The 21,167-nt window shown below is 39.4% G+C and overlaps 1 protein-coding gene and 1 long non-coding RNA gene across 29 annotated transcripts in view; one reads left to right on the top strand and one right to left on the bottom strand.

The window, feature by feature from the left end:
- CELF2 (CUGBP Elav-like family member 2) overlaps positions 1 to 21,167 on the bottom strand; it is a 547,347-nt gene that overhangs the window by 242,083 nt on the left and 284,097 nt on the right. For 6 of the 27 annotated variants that reach the window (XM_015867993.3, XM_085511737.1, XM_085511735.1 and 3 more), the window contains exon 1: positions 12,734 to 13,148. The exons of 17 other annotated variants lie outside the window; for them this stretch is intronic. In XM_015867993.3, the coding sequence (XP_015723479.1) occupies positions 12,734 to 12,840 (107 nt within the window). In that variant the 5' untranslated portion in view covers positions 12,841 to 13,148. Of the gene's footprint in view, positions 1 to 10,322; positions 10,535 to 12,733; positions 13,149 to 21,167 lie in introns of those variants that run through there. 4 more of the 27 variants (XM_032441984.2, XM_085511888.1, XM_085511991.1 and 1 more) reach the window with 3 other exon arrangements.
- LOC107316770 (uncharacterized) lies at positions 13,165 to 18,424 on the top strand. 2 transcript variants are annotated; one of them, XR_014932953.1, is made up of 3 exons: positions 13,165 to 13,462; positions 16,374 to 16,445; positions 17,680 to 18,424. It is a non-coding gene; the product is annotated as an uncharacterized LOC107316770 (long non-coding RNA). The 2 variants fall into 2 exon arrangements; XR_014932954.1 differs by lacking the exon at positions 17,680 to 18,424 and adding an exon at positions 16,871 to 16,998.

The raw sequence follows: 21,167 nt of genomic DNA, 5'->3' as shown, positions 1-21,167 counted from the left end.
TGACACTGGGGCAATGACCCCACCTGCTCAAAAAAACAGGATTTCAGTAGGTATTGGTGGATTCTACATACCAAACCCTTACATCTACAACACGCCAGAAGCCCCTTCCCAGCCATGCTGCACTGAGGACTGTCCCCAGCAAAGGCCCAGAAGTGACACTGCTAAGACATACACCCAATTCCACACATACAAACAGGAGAAGCAGCCTCCCTCCTTCTCCCCCCCCCACCCCCCCACGCTTCCGCCCCCTGAAAATCTGTATAAATTTTCCTCTGCCTCTCCAAAATCTCCTTGCTTCAGTACATAGCAGCTCCAGGCGAAAGAATATTAGCATATTTGCAAAGATTACTGAAAGATCTGAGCAGTCTAGACAGACAAAATGTTTATCTGCATTGTATTTGCTTCTCATTCTGAATCTCTCTCCACGTTTCATAATTCCATTTGTTCCAGATAATCAGCACTTGAAAAAAGCAACAAACACTGATTAAGCACTACTACACTTAAACCTTTCCAGTAGTATTTCAGAATAAAATTAAGGCGGTCCAGTGCATGAATATACTATCAATCACACCATCAATCGTACCAAGTGTTAGTTACATTTTGACCATCATCGATTTGATGATTAAAAATACAGACTAGGTGAGTTTTCAGAGTCCAGTTTATTGCACTCTTCAAGGTACTTCTCCATTTTAAACAGTTAAAAGGAAGAAAAACCCCTCAGGCTGCTAAAATTTTTGCCTACTTTGCAAGTCTAAAGAAAGAAAAGGTTTGCTTGGCCCTCGGTGTAATCCCCGTAGGACAGCTGCAGTCCTGCACAGATATCTATGGTGTTATTAATCTGCTCTGTTCTATATGTTTGCATACTGTCCTCAGCACCGTGGCACCTAAACATCTCTGTAGAGAAACACAAAGCCAAGCTATGCCTCTCCTTTTCTCCATTGATCACAATACCTCTCTGCCAGCCATCCGCCAGAGCGTGGGCCTAAGAGAGAGGATAAAAAAATAAGTGCAAAGTGGAAATAAAAGGAGAAACCAGCACAGCTCTCTCCAGCTGGATGCAGCCACCTGGGTTTTGATCTGAGGCCTCCATGGTGGTTAATCCAGCCCAGAGCAGAGTTGGATTAACTTTCAATTTTAAAATCTTGCCACTGCAGAAGGGGCAGGTTTTAGCTTGGGAGAAATGCAGACAGATCTGTGAGGATGAAGATATTCCTGCAAGAAGTTTCCACCTTCCCTTCACTCCGTGTGGCTGGATCCATACATCTCCATCGCTTTGCTGGTGCTACATCTGAGAGATGTCACTCTCCCCAGCCACTTTCAAGGTCTACATTTCCACCGCTGCTGGCTGAAAAGCCATAGGATGGAAAGGACGGGGAGGGGGGAAGCATCACAAATAGTTTGGTTAGAAATCTGACTCTGAGATAGTGAGATCTTTATAAATTTACCATTTCACCATTTCACAAGGTGTAAGTGCTTAAAAATGCTTCATTAGAACGTATGTTCTTTTGAAATATTTATTTTCCTTTTAATTACATGTGAATTAGCTGGAAGAAGCTGTAGGGAAGCCCTCTTACTGACTTAAGCCTTCTCAGCAGTTTGTTAAATTCTAGCCTCAAATCCCTTGAGGGAATAGTGGATTCAAAGCAGCTTTTAATCATACTATAAGGAGGGTGAAGTAGTATGTAAGTAGGTCATAGAGAAAGCATTACAAGTGCATAGGTTATTGCTTTATTTAACAACTACAGTGTAACACACTTTTCAAAGCACATTTGCTTTTGCCATTTAAAAGTTAGAGGCAGGAACAGGGTCAAATGCAAAAAGAAACCCAGCCTATAAAAGATACTGAGATAGGACTCAAAGAAAGCTTGTAGGGAGAAACTGCATTCTGATCATATGGTTCTCAAACATAAATTACGTAGTGCATATGTATGAATTAAGTCTCAAACACGAAGAAATAAAATAAAACAAATCAACTACAAAATTCTGCATATTGGCTCTGTTATCTGTAATGGTATTGCTACATTCCTGATGGGCACCGGTGTGCAAAATAGCAAGTTGTATTAAAAATGAAGGAATACTGATGAGGTAAAAAAATAAAATAAAGCTTTGGTCTGTTACTACAGTACAGAGGGAAATGAAGAAGGGTAATAGGAAATGAAGCTGCTTTAATTTCCATAGTATATATCAGACAATAGAGGTAAACAGGAGCTTAGAGGAGCTTCATTATTGCTGTGCAACCACTGTCCACTGGTATTCAGCATTTTCAGCTAGCGGAGCATATGGTCATTTTAAGGAAGGAACCTGGAATTTGGAACCAGCAGCCTGGGGAATTTAACTCAGTTCCAGCTATAAATGCCTCTTCCACAACCTGCCCTCATTTCAGAGGCCCAGACCCCATCTGTTGCACTCTCAGTGCCTCAGTTTCTCCATGCATCTAACAAAGCAGATAGAGCAGTTCTACCTCCTGTTTGCAGATTAGTCACCATTTAAATGGCTTTTCAAACTGATAATGTTAGATGCAATTCTCCAAACAATTCAGCCTTTGAAAGCGAACACCTCTTCAAAGCAAAAAGAAACCCACGCAATAGAGGTAGGGCTGGAGAAAGACAAAGGACTTGTCGGATCACTCAGAAGTATATGAGCTCACTCTGACGTCACCACCACTGTTCCCATCCTTTGCTGTCCATGTTCCACAGCCAAATCTAGCATAGTGCTCACCTTTCCAAACCCAGCTCCTCACTCGTTCCTTAATTGCCATTCTTTTAATCAACTTGCCCCCCAGTGTTGCACCAAGGAAATGCTACCTTTGGAACCACTTCAAGGGAAAGTTTCCGAGTGACTTCACTCTCCACCAAGCCTGCAAGGCAGCACGAAGAGAGTTCAAATCCTCTGCTTTATTCTCCCCTAAGCCAATGAACATGCTCTGGATTCAGCTTATCTCTGGCATCAAAGCAAGTTTCTAGGAGAGGAGGCAGAATCAGATCTCAGCAGCGGTGGTGCAAATTGGGAGCAGGCTCAAATGACTCTGGTGGAATAACTCAGGATCTTGAACTAATGCAAATGGAAAGGAATTCTGGTCCAGATAGTACTAGTGAATGCAAATCAGGTGTTTGCTCTCTATCACAAAGAAATAACCTCCTGGGTAAGCCACGAGCTGGGAAGGAGTAGCATGGCTAATAGAAGAAAATAGAGCATCTTGTTTTTGTGGTAGGAAATGAGCCTGCTTGCCTATCAGTGAGCCAGGAAGTGTATGGGCTAAACTTCTGGAGGTTCAAGAAAGGCAGTGGAAAGAAAAGCAAAGCACACAAGCACAAACTGAACAAAGCATCTGTGCAGAGCTGCACAATTGCATGAAAACAGTAAGCAATTAATGTGAAAAGCAGTAAAAATTCCTTGAGTGGCCAAAGCAATGGACCCAATTCTGCACAATTTTACCCTTTGCAAGTATTTTGAGAATTTGTCCATCTTTAGCAGTTAGGTCTGACACTGGAATAAAGTTTTGCTTTAAAAACCATTAAGCTTTCAGTAAGGAATTTCTCTTTGCCTTACGTTTGCTCTTGAAACGAAATAGAACAAATAACATCTTTCCCTTCGTCATGTTTTGAAATATCAAACATTTTGCAGATAACCAAAAGCCTTTTAAAAGGAAATTAAATTATTGGCTAGAAGTGATCAATGAATTTTGAGTACTAAAATCTTAGTTGCTTGTGAGGAGGAACCTATGGGCTATTCAGTGGCAGCTAAGCAGTAATTTTCAGAAATAAACGTCATTTAAAATTAGCCCCGGAAAAAAAGGTACCTCAAATCAAGCATTTCTAGAGCTTTCACTTGAAGCATACTGATATTATGTAAACTTGGTTGCTATAGTAAAACTTCCTACTCATATATTTTTTTTTCCTTTCTATTTTATACCACCAAAGGGGTGACTTCATCACACTCTGAGTATGAGGCCTTTGTTCCATTTCACAGGTAATAACTCAATCTTTGTGAAACACTGGGGGAAGGTTTTGTGGCAAGAGATGGACAAACTCTACAGAGTTTTGGAGGAACACCCAACTTTGCTAACAGCACTCAAATACTTGGGATGGTCACTTATAACTAATGGAGTCAAATCCTGTTTGGGGCTAGTGCTGAGCATCTGGCCAATCCCATGTGTTCTATTTGGTCTCTGTGTGGCCAATTGAGGACCCAGCCTCACTTTCCTGTTGTTTGTTTACAACCCTATAGAAGAGCATTGCTTTTGATCTATATGTGTTGCCTTTGTGTATTGCCTTGTGCGTAGGTACACAAGACCAACCCAGTCAGTCCTCCTGCAAACTTGGCAACAGGCATTGACTTTTTCTTTCTTCTTTCTTTTTCTTTTTCCTGTTCCCTTTTCCCCCTTTACTCTCTTTTTATATATACTTTTTTTTTTTATTTTTCTTTTTGTATTTTATGAACTATATTATCACTCCCTGATTCCAGCACCAACCACAACCCAACCAGTAAAGTAAAAAGGGTTCTGCGTGTTCTGGGCTAATCTGATTTCCTTCTAGATAATGGGCAGTTTAGCAAAAAAACCCAAAAAAACCCAAAAACAAAAAACAAAACAAACAAACAAAAAAAGCAACCCAAAACCTTTCCAGACAACCTTAGAAGACCAATAATAATGGATAATGGAGAGTTCATATGGTTGGATTTGGCTGTTATAGTATCTTCAGCTGAAGAAGCATAAGCTTGTATGACAAGATGGGAGGGATCAGACACTGGTGCTCATATGTGTGGAGCTCCATTCTCATTAATAATGCCTTCACTGGGCAGGGGAAAAGCCCACCATAACCAGACATTTCTTATCCTAGCCCAAACCCACTGTGACAATTACTAGGAGACAATAAAAACTCCCCCGTTTTATCACCACTTTGAGACTCCTGAAGGTTTTTGTCCAGCTTGGGGGCTGGTTGTTGTGGGAGAGACAGGGGAAGAGGGTGGTATAGGCTGGGTACAGATAAGGGTTGGAACTGGAGTTAGTGCTAAGGGAAGCAATTCCCAAAGCAACAGGCAAAGGCTGTTGCAAAAGGATGGATAAGGAACATCAAAAGAGACAGGGAGCCAGAAGTAGACATCTTGTTAAAAACCACATGGAATCAAATTTGTGGGGTTTATTACAGGATCTAAAATAACCTACTGCCATGCACCTTTAAGTAACTGCAGGATCTTCATAACATTAACCTCTGTGTTCCTTCCCACTCACTGCTGCTACGTGTTTTTCTTTCCTTTTCACCGCCAACAATTGGCCCTCGCCTTACACTCAATTTGCAACATCTTTAAGGTCTCTTTTCATTTATTCTTGAAGTGCCTAGCATGCATCTTGGTCCTCAGAAATAACAAACAATCACTCTGATAATATGTAAAGTAACTAGCTTTGTTTGACATCGTTATTTCCTGCAGACAGAATCCATTAAATCAGACATGTAGGAAAGAAAGAAAAGGCTCCTTCAGCAACTGTAAGGCATTCAGACGTGCAGAAAAGTGCACCATGCCTGTTTGTATTTTTATTTTTTCCCTAAACCTACATTGTGAGAATTGCCACATAGGTCAGATCCGAAGGTCCACCTAGTCCATGCCCTGTCACTGATAATAGCTTGTAATGGATGTGCAGAGATAGAGAATGAGTAGGGCAAGTGTACTGTCATCCTTTCTATCTTTCAGCAACCAGTTGCTTAAGGACATTCTGAAGTCAAAGACTGAATCCAGAGCAAGATGTTTAACAGGTTCAATATCACTGATTCTGATATATATATATATTTTTTTTTCACTGTGTTCTCTCTCCCAAAGGAACATTTATAAAGTCAAATGTTTATTTCTCCCAGAGCTGCCTGTTAAATGGGATGCTGTTAACAATTTCAGCGACTTCAGGCTCAGTACAACAAATAGGAACATTGGCTTCCTGTTCTGAAGAAAGACTTTAAAAACCAGCTAGGTCAGTTTTTATCATAAAATATTTCACTTTTGTACAGTCACAGTAATTCATCTGGAACTTTTGAATCCATTAAATAACACAGAAATGATTAGCCATGAGGCCCCTAAGGCTGGCAACTATTTTGGTATCCTTTTGTGAAAACAACTCATCAGAAAAAAATTTGGTCACTTTGGATTGCTACATTCAGGCGTGGGGGTTAACTAAGTTAAATGTATGTTCATCAGCCGTGCACAGGCAGATCTCCATATGATTCATCTGAGCAGTTCTGCAGAACACCTGATGTTGCCAATGCAGTTCTGTTAGTGTTTTGTTATTTTTAAAGGGGGTTATATAACACTCTCATTAAAATTAAATGTGGGCTGAAATGATGCAGGCAAATTTTCAAGCTTTAGAGTGAGCTTCTTCCTCTCATTTTAACTGAAAATAGATAATTTTTTAGGCAGAAGAAAAGGAAAACAAAACCCAGAGATTGTTACAGTTGAAAATAGAGTCTCTGAGAATTTAAGTTTACTGATAATTCACCATTTCCTTTCTAGAGGGCCTCAATTCTTCAGATGCTGACCTGCAGCTTCCAGGGAGAGCAGGTGCAGGATTTGAATCTTAAATTCATTCCATAGCACAGCCATCGCATCATCCACAGCTATCTACACTCACAAGGTTCAATTTCCAGATGATCTACGTCAGGGTGCCCTTGCTTTTCACTTCCCTATTTGTCTAAAAGGGATAGCAAATTCCCATGTTCCCTCTCTGATTTTCTATAATTTTTTCCCCTCCAGCTCTCTGCTCTGTTTTCCTCCTCGTGACAGACTGTTGTCTGGCATCCTCAAAGGCTGCTCTTGAAGATGACCTGCTGATTTGCTGCCATGGGAACTTGGAAGCAAGGACAGTGTTTCCCCCTTGTGCACCCAAAGGCACATGCAACAGTTTCCGATGCCACCACTTCCCATACAGTAAAAGTTTGCCTCCTCTGTTTCAGAATCACTGCAGGGACATCAAGATGTCTGTGACTTAAATAACAGAAGAGATTCAGCCTCTCTAGCATCCAGCATCTAGCAGCAGCTACTGCTGAATTATTTGGAGGAAGGTGAAAAAGTCTAACAGCGAATGCAAGCATGCAAATTGCTTTTTAGAACTGGTGGAGAAAAGCTTAGGCAGCAAAGCGTTAGACTCGAGAAAAACCCTCTCTAATGTAACAGCAGAAAGCATTATCTTCATATAAGTGCCATATTTAAAACTTCCTAAGCAATTTTTTAAAATTTTTTTTTGGTAATCCTATTCCTTTGAATCAGTGAATTGACCTAAAATTAGTTCATTCTACCAGAATGAGGGACACAGGCTAGCACACCAGTACCAAGTTTGCTGCATGGACAGACAAGCAAGTAATCCTCTCTGTTCCCCACTCCCAAACACAATCTTGGGTGTTTTAATTGAAATACAAGGATCATTTTTACTTGGTTGCGTTTTACAGGGCAGCTTGTGATCCACACTGTGTCATCCATCCTTGGCGCACCAGTGCAGGTTTACAGACCACAATACTCTCCTACATGTACTGACTCTTAAGAGCCTAATCCAGTAATGTGGTCTTAATGCATAATATAATTTCATGAACCACATAGAAACTGAGTGCAAATTTGAGAGCCGACACTTTCCAGCAGTGTCACTTCGGTCATTAGCTGAGAAAGCCTGAAGACACATCTGCCTGGTATTAGCCCATGAAATGGTCACTGCTCCTCAGCAGAGCAGAGAGAATAAAGTTGTAGAGTAGCTAAAATCCATTTTGCTTCCTGTTGAGCTCATTAGTACTTAGGGTATGTAAGTCTCCAGATTGGAATGAGGGATGAAAAAACTGGGGCCCAAAACAAGATTCTCCCTAAATTTGGGGAAATTCCTACATAGATATTCACTGCCTTTATCCATCCCAGAAAGAGAGTTAATCTTCAGTGCAGCATTTACTTGCCAAGACCAATATTAAAGTGAGTTTAATTGCTGCATTTGCTTCCGCTGCAGGGTGAAATAACACAAAAGCAAAACAATAACAGAAAAGCTGTGTTTTTGCCATGACATGAGTGTTAGAGGAAAAATCCAGTTTTTGTTTCCTCTGTGAGGATGCCAGCAGTCCTGTTTCATAAACTCCAGCGATTCATCACTATCCCAGGCAGCCAATCATTCGGCAGGTCAAGTCGGAATGGGCTGTGGAGCCAGCAACTCCTGCTGCCCTGATAATGCATGTCATTCCAGGCATGGCGACATGCTTTCTCAACAGCTGCCATTTTCAGTTACCTTTTATAAGGCTGACATAGAAGTAAACGTGTTGGAAGCAGTAAAACAGTCATAGGGAAGCAGTTGCAAAGACAAATAGCACCTGCACATGATAATCTGTAATGTATTAGAGAGTGAAGGAGAGTATGTTTTGAAACAGAATTTCTTTCTTTTAAAAACATCACTTTACATCAGGGAGTTTACATGAGCGTGTGTGTGAAAGAGAGAGATTTTATTTTTTTACATTGTGCTCAGATAAATGTCCAGACATTCATCATGGTTATAACCCTAGCAGATGTAACTAGAGGGAGAAAATTCAACACAAAAAGCCTAGCCATCATTAGAGAAAACAGCTTGCCACGATTCACCTGTGAGATATGGTTTGGTACAGTTTGGTGTTCCTGAATTTAGTAACGCTCACTTTAAGAAACACAACTTCTCTAATTAAGGGAAAAGATAATGGTTTTCTTCTGTTGTTTGTTTTCAGCTTTTATCCCTTATAATCTGACTTAAATTTCATGAACTACTTGTTCAGTAGCTCATCCCTGAATTATGTGTAGTTGAATAATTTTTTGCAGATGAAAACTAACTGGGAGATCTCGGGGAAGAGGATTATAGAAATAAACAGCCACAATAAACAGAATTTTAAACTTGTGTGCAAATGTGCATGTGTGTACATACGCACCAATGTATACCTGCATGTTAGACAGAGAGCACATGGCATTTTATGTACACATGGAAGAACATGGAAGGACCCCATGCCTGCACATAAATGGTATAAATAAAATAAAAATATCCGCTTTCCATAACAGTGCTGGAACAAGATTTCAAATGCATAAGATTATCCACATTAATTTATGGTAATCTGCAAATCAATGCTGTGGAGACGGTACAGGTTATCCAAAATGGTACTTGCATTTAATGAGAAACTACCACAGAATTTCATCAAGACAGATTTAGTTGCATCTTCTAATACTCCCTAAACAAACATGCAAAAGACAAAGTAAAAGGCACGCTTCCCCTTTGGAGCAACTGTCAAACGAAAGCCAAGCCTTTCTTTCTATACAGAGTCCTCCTCGACATCTTGCTTTCAGATTTCATCAACTTAGGTGTTTTCAGGGGTGTAAGCAGTGAACTTTCCATCAGCAGCATCTTCAGCTAATTAACCCTCCTGATTACAATAATTAGTATTGATTCACTTCTGAATGACTTCTTAAGTATTCAAGCACAATCTACACTTGCAGTAAAACTTCTAGATATGAATATTAATTGAATGCTCTCCTTTGTTTTTCAGCCCCAAAGGTATAGTTTGCAATCTTATATACTTCAATTTGATAACAGAAACACTTCAGTTTTATTCTCATTTAACAAAGGGAATATTAACATGTTGATGTTGCATATTTTGCTTCATGAATCTGGGAAAAAAATATAGACAAAGACTCCAGGCTAATAAATAAATATATTTCAATTCCATTTCCCATGGCAGAATGGAAAGGCAAGTCCCAGGTTAGCACCTTGCTCTGCCAGGTAAGACCAGGGACAGTATTTCTTTTTGGCATTACTCCTGGTCATTGCAAGAACAAATAACAACTCATGCAGAGTCTCTGTATTAGCTCTCTTAGCACTGTTATGGAAACAGATGTTACCAAGTTTGACAACTGCTAGGCACCACATTGCTTTGTGAATGGGTGAGATTCAACATAGGTAAGGCTGAGGACACCTGTGATGTTAATGCACGAGAGCTCTAAACCTATACAGTCTCTCAAAAGCCAACAGTTTTGTTCAGGCATGCTAAGAAATAGCATATGTTACAGATTTGCTTCACTTTCTTTCATGTTAATAATAATTGCTATGGCTCAAAAAAAACCAGTATTTCAGTAAATATTCATAGGTGGCTTTGTTTGTTTGTTTGTTTTATTTCTTAAGCAGGATTCATACAGACCAATTCAAAAATTAGTCTTTAATGTGAACGGAATGTCAGAAAACACCTTTGGAAAAATACAGAGTAATTGGCAATCTTAGACAACAAATCTGGATTGTATGGATTTTATGCAACATTTAAACTGAAAACATAGGAGCTACTGTAAGTTTAGTATGAACTCACCTGTGAGAAGAGCGCTTGGGAAAGAGTTTTTGTACTGAACAGTCCTTGTAAGTGGAGGGCGGGTGTGCTGCCCAGGTGTCTCTGGGTGTCTGCTACAGACGTGGCACCCACCCTACTCTGGGCAGTCACCAAAAGGGCATTTCCATGTCAGTGGAGCAAGCTGTTCGCTGGGCTTCCCAGCACAAAGGGCATCAGCTGCCAGAAAGCACAAGCTGTAGGAGGATAACTTGGTAAAACACAACGCACTTGGTGCTGGCAGCGGAGAGCAGTTGTGAACTAGTTAATGTTTGGCTCCAAAGAAGTTCTCCCAAGAAAGTGAATTACTGCATGGCCCCGTTGTATTAAACACCATCCGTGCACTCTTCATGTTTATGCACAGCACATGGCATGCAGGCACCACCTGATAATCCATAACCTCTACGCTTCAGGCGTGTTTTATGTGATATTACCTTATTATTCATGTAAACTCTTTCCTATTGATTTACATTGTCTCAGCACACAAGGGAAGGAGATGAGACAACAATAGAAAAAATGCAAAGAAGCATAACAAGCACTCAGAGTCTCCCCACTAAACATTGCTGTTGAAATTACATGCTTAGAAAGTTCTGATCCATACCGATAAATCTTTAATGTTTTGTTTTGTTTTGTTTTGTTTTGTTTTAAATTAAGGGGTCCTGACCCTGTATAAATCATGCACTAGGATCTGGCTTAAAAAAAAAATAAATCACGAAGCCCTTATGATTAATTGGTCCAAGCCAAAAAAATAAATCCCACTGACAACCATCTACCTGTTCTCTCGGAAATAAAGATTACAGGTACACTGAAAGAGATTCATTTACTTAAGATGCAAACTATTTAAAGGCTTTAAACAGCTTTAGAAACTCCATGAGACTGATGACAATTCATTTCATTTAAGGCACAGGCTGCTGTCCAAGTAACGACTCCAGATTTTTGAAGAGCTTTCTAACAGTTTCTTTTCCTAATGCATAATGTCCGTGAACATTTTTCCAGATGCAAAACAAAAAGTGTTAACTGTTGGGATCCTAATCTATGGCTGTCAAAATAGATAGATAATTCATGAAATGTCATATGAATAATTTGTTAGATTTTGGGATACGAATAGAAATCATCCAGGTAAATTATTCTGCCTGACCTTAAAAATTCTAACATATGCTAATAGCTGGAATATAAAAATGGAAAGTAGCATAGGCTCCCACTTTGAGATCTGATTTATCATTTTTATTGCATTTTCATTACCTAAACAAAATTAGAAGCAGTATCTTCAAAACAGCAGTTAAAGTTGATATGATCGGGCATAAAATCATGCAAGGGCACATTTGGCAACTATGCATTCGCCAGATTGACAGCAGTATTGTAAGCTTTCAGAATCAATAAGTTTTCTCTTCACAGTTAAAGGACAGGTTGGTACCAATAAATCTCTAACTTAATGCCATGGACATTATTGTAAGATGCAAACCTCCCCCTCCCTGCACTATTAGCAGCGGATCTCAGATGAAACAACCTTCACAAATTAGGCAATAGACTTCATATTATACTGCATACACTAAGAGATTAAGGGAAATGAAAAAGGGGCTGAGAAAAGGATAGAAAAAACACAACAAAAACACCCCATCGCCAGACATACATTAAGCTAGTTTGACAGCACCATTGTTCAGCTGTCCCATTGTCAGACCAAAAGATGTATTCAGTGCTATGATGTCTGCTAGCAAATAAACAAAAGACTACATTTTTCAAAGCGGGGTGCCAATTCCAGCATAATTCCATGTGTGTGTGTGTGTGTGTGTGTCTGTGTGTGTCTGTGTCTGTGTGTGTCTCTGAAAAGAGAACTCGGTGCTGGCCCCCCGCTAAACCTGGGAGCATAAAGAATATATGTATCATCTCACATGCAGAAGTATTTACATATTTTTTAAACATCTTCAAGTTCAGAGTACGTGGTGGAGCATTAATAACTATTTACATAGGGTAAGTAAAAATTAAAGTGGTATTTAGGGCACTAGCTCTAATATGGAGTCTCCGTGAGCTTTTTCCACGCTTATTCCATGCCCAGTGCATAATAATGAAGCAGGAAGAAATATTGCAAAGGAGGTGATAAAAGAAATACCAGCTTTCATTTAAGAGGGGAAAAAAAAAAAAAAACAAACAAAAACAAACCAAGAAAAAAAAAACAACACCCAAAGATACATACATATTATATTTTCCCTCCTTGCCCTCTCCGTACATTTGTCGTCATACATGAAATGTGCGGTTCTAACTCATGGAAACACTCCCTGCACGCAGCAATGCCTGTCTTTTCCTTTAAATAGGGAAACTACTTAATACCCAGCACGGTTATAGTTGCAGCGGGCCCAGGCAACTCGAAAGCACGCGTTAAAACAAAGGAGACAACATACCTTAAAAGCAGCTCCTCATTTCTCATAGTAACAGCGGATTTGGGACAGCGCATGCTTTCTGCACCGATATTCTCAACAAAAGCCAGTTCAGAAGTGCGCTCAAACATCAATGCCACAGTAGCTACTCACTAATGGCTACTCTTTCTCTCTCTAGGCAGACGCTGAGTGGTGGAGCAAAGGGGCCCCTGCAGATTCACTAAGCAGAAATAATCCTCTCTGACAAGTTATGTTGTCTGGGCATATTTTACATTAATGCACTGTGCTGCCTATAGGGGTCTTGTTTGCGTTCACTCTAGCCTAGCTGGTGTTAGCTCTCTTAATTACTATAAAAAAAAAATAATTAGTGACAACCCCAACCTCCCCCACCCCCCCCCCTCCTCACCTACCCTGAAAAAAAAAAAAAAAACGGAAAGAAAAGAAAGGAAAATATATGGGTGAAGGAAGGGAGGATTTCCCCCCCTGGAAGGATGCATGCTTGATATGGATCTTTTGTTTGCCCTGTGAACTCAGTGAATACAGTGGCAAACAGATGCTGCAGTTTGCGAGGCTTGTGCACTTGAAGGGAATTGGGTTAGAGGCTCTTTTTGGGGCTTTGGTGTCGCAGCTGGAGCTCTTGCTCCCTGCCTCCTTCCCTTCCCTTCCCTGTTCAAGGCTGAGTGGCTTTATGGGACCTGCCAGCTCGCATCAGAGAGACTGGGGAGTATTCATGCAAGCACCTGGGGATGTTCTGTAAGTTTTCCCTTTATCTATGCAATTTTAACCCCTCCAAAACACAAATCCTTTACGCTGCTTTAAGAAGTAACAGTTAGCTTGAACCCAGCCCCATGCGCTTGGTTTGGCAGAGTTCTGGCAGACAGGAAGGGGGTTGCATTATTCAATGATTTACTCACTTCCGATGTATGAAAGGAACTATAGCATGACACTGATTTCAAGGAAACAGCCTTTTGGGCCCTAATTGGGAGATCTGCCATGTGATTTAGAAATTGGTTGTGGACTTCTCAGTTGCCAGGGCAGTCAAAGAGAGGTTTATATTCACATCTTGGTTTCAGCTTCTGGCGCTGCTTGGTGAATCTTTAAACCATGCAAGAAGGGTTTTTGTTTTTTCCTTTTTTCTTTTTTTTTTTTCTTTCTGTGTCTGTGTTTCTGTTTGCTTTGAATCCACATCAGATACTTGAGTTGGTGCTTATTTAATAGACAGAAAATGTCAACAAGACCTTGATGCTTTTTTCAGCCAAAGGCTCTTCTGCACCAGAGGCAGTAAAATGCATCTTAACAACGATTCTCATTTTCTCTAAGGTCCTGTTCACATTGGCAAACGTGATACTCAATGAACACAGTCTCCAAAAATTAAAGCTACTCAAAAAGACCATCAGGAGTCAAAGATACTAAGCCTGAAATAGATTTGGACACGAAAACTTGAATACAAACTTCCATAGACTTTCAGCTGTGTCTGTGCTTGGCCTGACCCTCCTCCCTTCCCTATACATTAGTGTCTTAAAACGTCTCACTGCGGTATCCTGATGTGGTGTTACTGCTTCTATCTGCTGAACAGAACTTGGCATTTAGAGGCTTGATCTTTCTGGTAAACTTTACTTTGGGAATGGAGGCAAAGAAGGAGAAATCACTGGCGTAAATATACTGGTAGCAACTTTTTGCCTTCCAGATAACAGCTATAAATGTCTACTAAGGTTGTAATTTTTTTTATTTATTTTATTATTTTTTTTTGCAGCATCCTTTTGTTCTGTGCTTCTCATTTAGCGCTGTGAGACCCTGGGATTAATTTCTGTCATTTTGGTATAATATTTGTCAAATGACCAAAAGACAAGTGACAAAAACAAAGCTAGGCATAACTACTTTTAATGACATACAAATGGATGAGGACAGTAGTTTAGGAAACACGAATATCGTGAAGGACTGCAAGTCAAGAGAAGGCAGGTTTCAGTTTGCTTCGCTTTTCATCAGCAAAACATGGCCAGGATTTTAGTTCCTCTTGTAATAAAAAGAAAATGACTTATCATTTTAATGATTAGCAATTCAAACCAATACCATGTTCAAATGTCATGCTCCAAGGCCAACTGAAACAACATTGCTTGTACTTCATACTAAAAATATCTGAACAGTCCTGGAATACAGCCAGGAAAATACTAAACCAGCATGACAAATTCCATACCTCCTGCCCCAAATGCTAAATCCATTTCTACCATTTTCAAGCATAGCCACCAGCATTCCAGATTTCTCCTCCTTCAGCATTTGCCTCCAAATGACTTTCGCCCAGCATAACTCACCACAACGCCCAGGCTGCTTCTGACCAGCTTAACACTCATGAGACTGATGTAAAAGAGGAAGCAAACACTAGAGAATGCTCAAGAATATACAGCTGAATGGGAAGTGTCAAATGGTCTGATAAACTGCTACAGTTTTCCAAAAATATGGCAAGTATCGGCATCTTAAGGCACCACCGGCTGCAGGGACAAAGATTGCTTTTCAGGCTGAAGTAGAATGGCTTCCACAGAGCCCTTTGGTGGGGAATCAATGGGCTTCTGTTGGGCAGCTCTGCACAGTTGCAAGTTCTCCATCGTTTCTGTACTTAGAAAGGAGTCAAAGCAGCAGCAATAGGAAATAAAGTGAAGTATTAAGGAAGGACTTATCTATGGCCAAAGGAATAAATAAAGGAAAAGAAAATAAAACCCACAAAGCAGCAACACAGGCAGACAAAAAGAACCTACGTTTTCTATCACACATAATGAAATGTCTGACAGAGCAACATCTGCAGAGGGATCACAGCTGCTGAGGATGAGAGGGAATATGAGTATTATTTTTCAATTGTAAGATATACTAAGCAGGAGTGCCTTTAAAATAATATGGCTTAAGGGAAGATTAAACCAGATGCACGGGGCTATCTGGCTTCTTTCAAGATGAAAGTCCAGCTGTGGAGTTTAAATACAACATTTAACAATAAAATTGATTGTGGATTTGTAACTGATACATATATTTTGCAGAATGTTTTACATGAATTACGTACAGGGCCTTAGAAGTTTAATAGTTTAGATGTCCCATGTTTAAGATAAACCCAAGACTTCCACATACGGTCTACGAGTTTGTTCAACTAATTGTGTGGCATTGCAAAACCTTGAAAGAGCATAAGAATAAAAGTCACTTACAGAGGGGAAAATGGTTAAAACTTCTGTAGCAACCAGTAGCCACATGAGTGATTTATATCAATTAAAAATCCATCTTCTGCACTCTGCTTCTAATTTAGAATATTCCTTGGCCATTCTGTAAAGTGTTCAGAAGTCCAAAACGCAATAGTTCTTTGCTACACTAAGTGAGCAATAGTTCTAGCCAAGCAATGAACTACATTTCATGACAGAAAAATGGTGGACAACAGCCTGAAAATTATGAATGCAATCATTAGAGTAATAGAAAGCCTTGATTCATTTTCCCATTTTACCACTTGTCTCTGTATCAAATCTTTTGCAAGTCAATTAACCTCTTACTCACACCTCCATCTTTACAATGGAAAAATCCAATGAACTGCATAAAGCACTGTGACAATAAATACACAGAACATTAACACCTATTTAAAACAGTGTGTTATTGAGAGTCACACAAATATTTAAAATGTGTCTTCTCCCCACAGGAGGAGTCTATGAAAAAAGTCGGTGAAAAGCTGTTTTTGAAATCCCACCTTCGACACTGAGCAATTAGTCAAGTGAGTCATACGGGGTTTTTCTACGGTTGGTGCAGGTAGATTAATTGTACTAAAGAGAATTACCATGTCTATCCGTTGTCTCCCGTGGGATTAGATGCCTAACTTTTACATACACACATGGGGCAAGATGAAGCCCACCTACATGCTGAAAGCTGAGGTGAGAAATCCCACATTTATGCTTCAGCATCACCAGGAAGGACCTACTGTTTCTAGAACCAGAGCATTCCAAAAACTTTGCCAGAGAACGTGAATAGAAAGAAATGGGCTTTAACTCTGTCGGCCATGTCACATTAAGCCTCCCTTCTGCTCTTCCTGAGGTTTTTGCTTGTTTTTTATTTTTTATCTAGAACAAGTTATCATGTGTTTATCTCCATTTTCTTCTTCTGATTATTTATTATTTATTCATTTTGTTGTTGTTTGTATAGTCTTATCCTAGACAGCTGTACAGGGAGATAGAATTTGGTCCAAGAGGAGTCTACCATTTATTAGGAGATCAACAATCATATGGATCTACTACACCTGCTAGTTGTAGTCTGCATGTATACACAGATGGGTAAGCTTCTTTACTACTATAGGACAGAATAACAAAAGATGAAGAGGCATCATTTCTCACTACTATGTATCTTAATACAATGTCACAGTTAAACATATTGATCAATTTTAGGGGCAGCTGTATGCATGCACATCATGCTGTCTTTTGGACAGATACTAACTATATGCATTACATGCGTTAATCATGCCCATGGTATCTGGAGGTGTCATCTCTCTGCACAGGAAAAGGAAAATTATTTTCAAGCTCCTGCTGTAAAGATGCAGCAAATCATAGTTGTTTTTTTTTTTATTATTGTTGTTGTTTTAGGTATGCAATAAAAACAGTCTAACATTTGCCAGCATCTTCTTTTGTCTGCTTTGGCAGATCTTTTAGATGATATGCCTACCTTTCCTATCTGAGTCATGAGGGGTAGCAATTACTTACAGACCTACAAAATGCAAGTCAGTCTGAATGATGCAAGAGGTCTTTTCTAGCCTTACTTTTTCTACCTGGCAACATCCAGGGAGCATCGTGAAAATAAAATATCACAGACAGAAAACACGGAAGTTCAAAATGTTGTATAAATGCTGAAGATTAATATTTGGGCAGCAGGGAAATAAAAAGTTTCCTATTTAAAGCAGAAGCAAGACTGGTATTCACTGCCTCTTTCTGTTTGAAAAGGTGTGTGTTGCCTCCCCCTAGCATTCAACAGCGCTGACTCAGAGCATCTCAGCATCTGGAAGACAGGGGCACAGAAGGAACAAAATCCTCTGTTTACTTAAACGATCCGCTCTGGTGCTTCCGCCACCCTTGACAAAGGAGGGACAGAAATTGCAGCTTGTGCAAATCACAGAGTCGAACACATAAACGCAAATCAGTGTGTTTTTTTAAGACAATACATCACTTGAAACAACTTACAACCGGCCAGGTTGTGATTGCAGACATGGCTACTCTACAAAGCAAATAATTTATTTGGAAAGCTCTACATGTCATAAGAACATCTGGCCAGCAACTAAAGGGAAGGAGGAGAAAGCTGATCAAAAGAGCAAAGAGAAACAGAGAAGGCAACAGAGCAGCAGATCTGAGAGAAAGACGGCAGAGAGAATGAACACAGATGCTTACAGAATCCTTTATTTTCTGCTTAAATTTAACATTTATTTGAGATATATGTAGAACCTGCTTTGTCTAAACAGGAATATCTTTATTTCAGACTTGTAGCAATGCCAAGATCATCACTTTTAGATGTGCCATGTGGAAAATCAAAGACCTTGTATTCTTACAAGCAAAAGCTAAAGAAAGTGAACTTCCACAGTACATACAGATGTATAAGCTGTCTACGTGCACATACACAAAGGAATGAGAACGATGTTAATAATTACAGATGAGAATTTAATGGCTATTCATCCTCTTAAATTACACCTAGAAATAAAGCTACATTTAACAATTCTATTGTGACTATTTTAAAATGACCTTATGGTGCTTTGTGTGGAGGGAACGTTTCACACATCCATAAAATATACCTAGCACTGAGGATGACCATGGATATTTAAAAACAAGGTATCTGGAGAGAGAGCAAAGTTTAACATAAACTGATGCACAAGTGAAAATGAAGAAGAGGTTTAATTTCTTGGATCTGGTGTCTAGATGTGTGGATCCATCTACCAAGAGAACCTTTAGCGATGAATGTGATGTGAGAAAAAGACCTTACTCCTACACTGTCCAACATGAAATGTAAGCTTATTGTGTCAACTCATCATTCATCAAGTTGGCTGTAAAGGTAGCTAATGTAGCACTGTCCTGTATGCAAGGGAAATTAGATCACAAAAGTGATCTTTCGTTGCAAATAGTGGTTGAGAACGTTTGACCCAACAATACTGTGCTAGACCTAGACTTTGAAGGAAGGAATATTTACAAATTCCATATTTTCTTCTACATACTCTCAGAAGGGAAGAAAATAATGGATTGATTACTATTTGGTTGCCATAAAAATGAAACTAATAGCTACAATGTATTTTCCATTACTTTATCAATGAATTAGAATGAACACTTGTTTCAGCAGCTTTTACCCTCCATAATTAATTTTACTGCATTACAAAAAAACATCATGTTGCTTCTTTCATACTTCAAATTCTCTACCCATTATTTTATATACAGAAGACACTCTTCTCCTTTTCACTTCTATTTTCTTCAAAAGTCTATTAGCACTGATTAAAAAGAAAGAGTTGGAATAATAATCTTCAGTTAGGTTTACTATAGAGTACATCTTTTGGTCTTTGTCGTCATCCAACACTTGAAAATTTTGTGCAAGATGCTCAAAAATAGTGATTTTTAGTGATTTTAGTTTCTAGATTCACAGTCATAAAGTCTGTGTTTCAGAATTAGAATGTAAATTTGTGAGAAGAAAGAAATAATCATGCTGTGATAGCACCCTGAATATGGAGGCATTTGAAACTCTCTGATGTAAAACCTGGCCAAACTGAGGTTCTAGTCTAAATGATTCCTTTAAAACATCACAGTGTAAGATTTTGAAGAGAAAGACATCAAGTTTAAAGTTGTTTTATTGGCTTGACATAAAAGTTTAAAATGAAGTACCTATTTTTTAGTAGTGAACTACCTAACCAGGAAAAACACTGCTAAAAGCCAAAATTGCTACATTAATGGAGACGGTGTAAGAGGCAGCATATATGCACTTGCAAGAGCTCTTTCCTGTGGAAGGTAAACTGCATCTGCCAGCTTGAATGCTTCAGTGGAAGATGTATGTTTATCCTAAGCCACTGAGGGAGGAAAGTACAAGCTAAACCAAGTTATCTGATGAATATATGATCCCAACTCACAAACGTATACAAATTGGATCCTTATTCTGAATCCCAAAGTGACCACACTTTGCATGACCATACTTGTCATATAGCTGGTTTCTTCAGATGTACTCTGGCCTGATTAATCGTACTAAACTTTAGGCACTTAAAGGAGAAGCCCAAGAGGGTACTCACCTTTGGCTTCCTTTATAGTCTACAGAAAAAGCCAAATTTCTCCCCTAGTATTTCCAGTTGCTCTCACCTAAGAGCTCTTTTTGAATACACAAGTACAGCTGACTACTGTCAACCTTAGCATGTCCTTCCATAACTGAATGAGAAGTCTCCAAGTCTCTCTTGTTCACAAATCCTGCTTCCTCAAGCACATTTGAGCAACAGGTTCAGGCTTGGCAATCATGTCCTGTTTCAGAAAGTGCTGTGCTGTGCTACGTACACTTCTTTCTAACACTGGTCCCTGCCTTTGGGACAGCCATCTTAGACTGTCTGGCACAAAGCATGGTCAGTGCTCACAGTCTTGTGAGATCCCTTCCACATTCAGCTGCATGCAGCTCTTCAGTGCTAGCAAAACCTTCAGCAAAACCTGCGCTCTGATCTTTACAAGTGCCAAGAAATCTGTTAAAGCACTTACATATTGCAACATTAAATGCTTGGTAAATCTCCACATCATTTTGGTGTTCTCAAATCCACATCATTTATATCTTCTGCAAGGCCATATCCTGCAAAATTTGCTGAGTGCACTTAACTCTAAATTAGCACCCTGTAAAAGAAGTTCCTCCCTTCTTCTCACATGCTGTTATATGTAAAATCTCCACCCAAAGTTAATTTCTTGCTGACCTTATGCTGATTAATGCAAATTAAATTACATGCTAATTGCCCCAAATGGTTTGCGTGCAGCCCAGAAATCAGATCTTTTTGCTGGTGGTAAAACACATTTGTGATTTTTACACAATGGCTGTATTAAGTTATTGTTAGTCTTGCAGCATCTTCTAAAATCAGGGTTTTTTTCTTTTTTTTTTTTTTTTCTTTTTTTGGTAGTACTTTTTGGAAAGCAAGAACCAAAAAAACCAAAACAAAACACAAAAACCTAAAATAAGCTAAAAAAGCATTATTAACTTCTGATCCTGTCTTGCAGAAACCTCACTTCGACCTCGTGGGAGGAATTTTATGGCTCGTTCGGAGCTCAAGCTCCAAGATGCAATTTACAAAACCCTGAGCCAGTTTTGTTAAACCCGTCACTCCCTAATCCCCTTGTGCTTGTCAGCAGAGTACACAGGCACTTGATTTTGGACGTCTGACTTGATAAGGAGTGGGGGAAATAGGGAGGGAAACAAGGATAGCTATTTTAGATAGATCTTACAATATTCTTGCAATTCAAGA

The sequence above is a fragment of the Coturnix japonica genome, chromosome 1 (genome assembly GCF_054131305.1).
Source record: "Coturnix japonica strain WE chromosome 1, WE-NBRP24, whole genome shotgun sequence".
Classification (NCBI taxonomy): Eukaryota; Metazoa; Chordata; class Aves; order Galliformes; family Phasianidae; genus Coturnix; species Coturnix japonica.
This window is presented reverse-complemented; position numbering and strand designations above follow the sequence as displayed.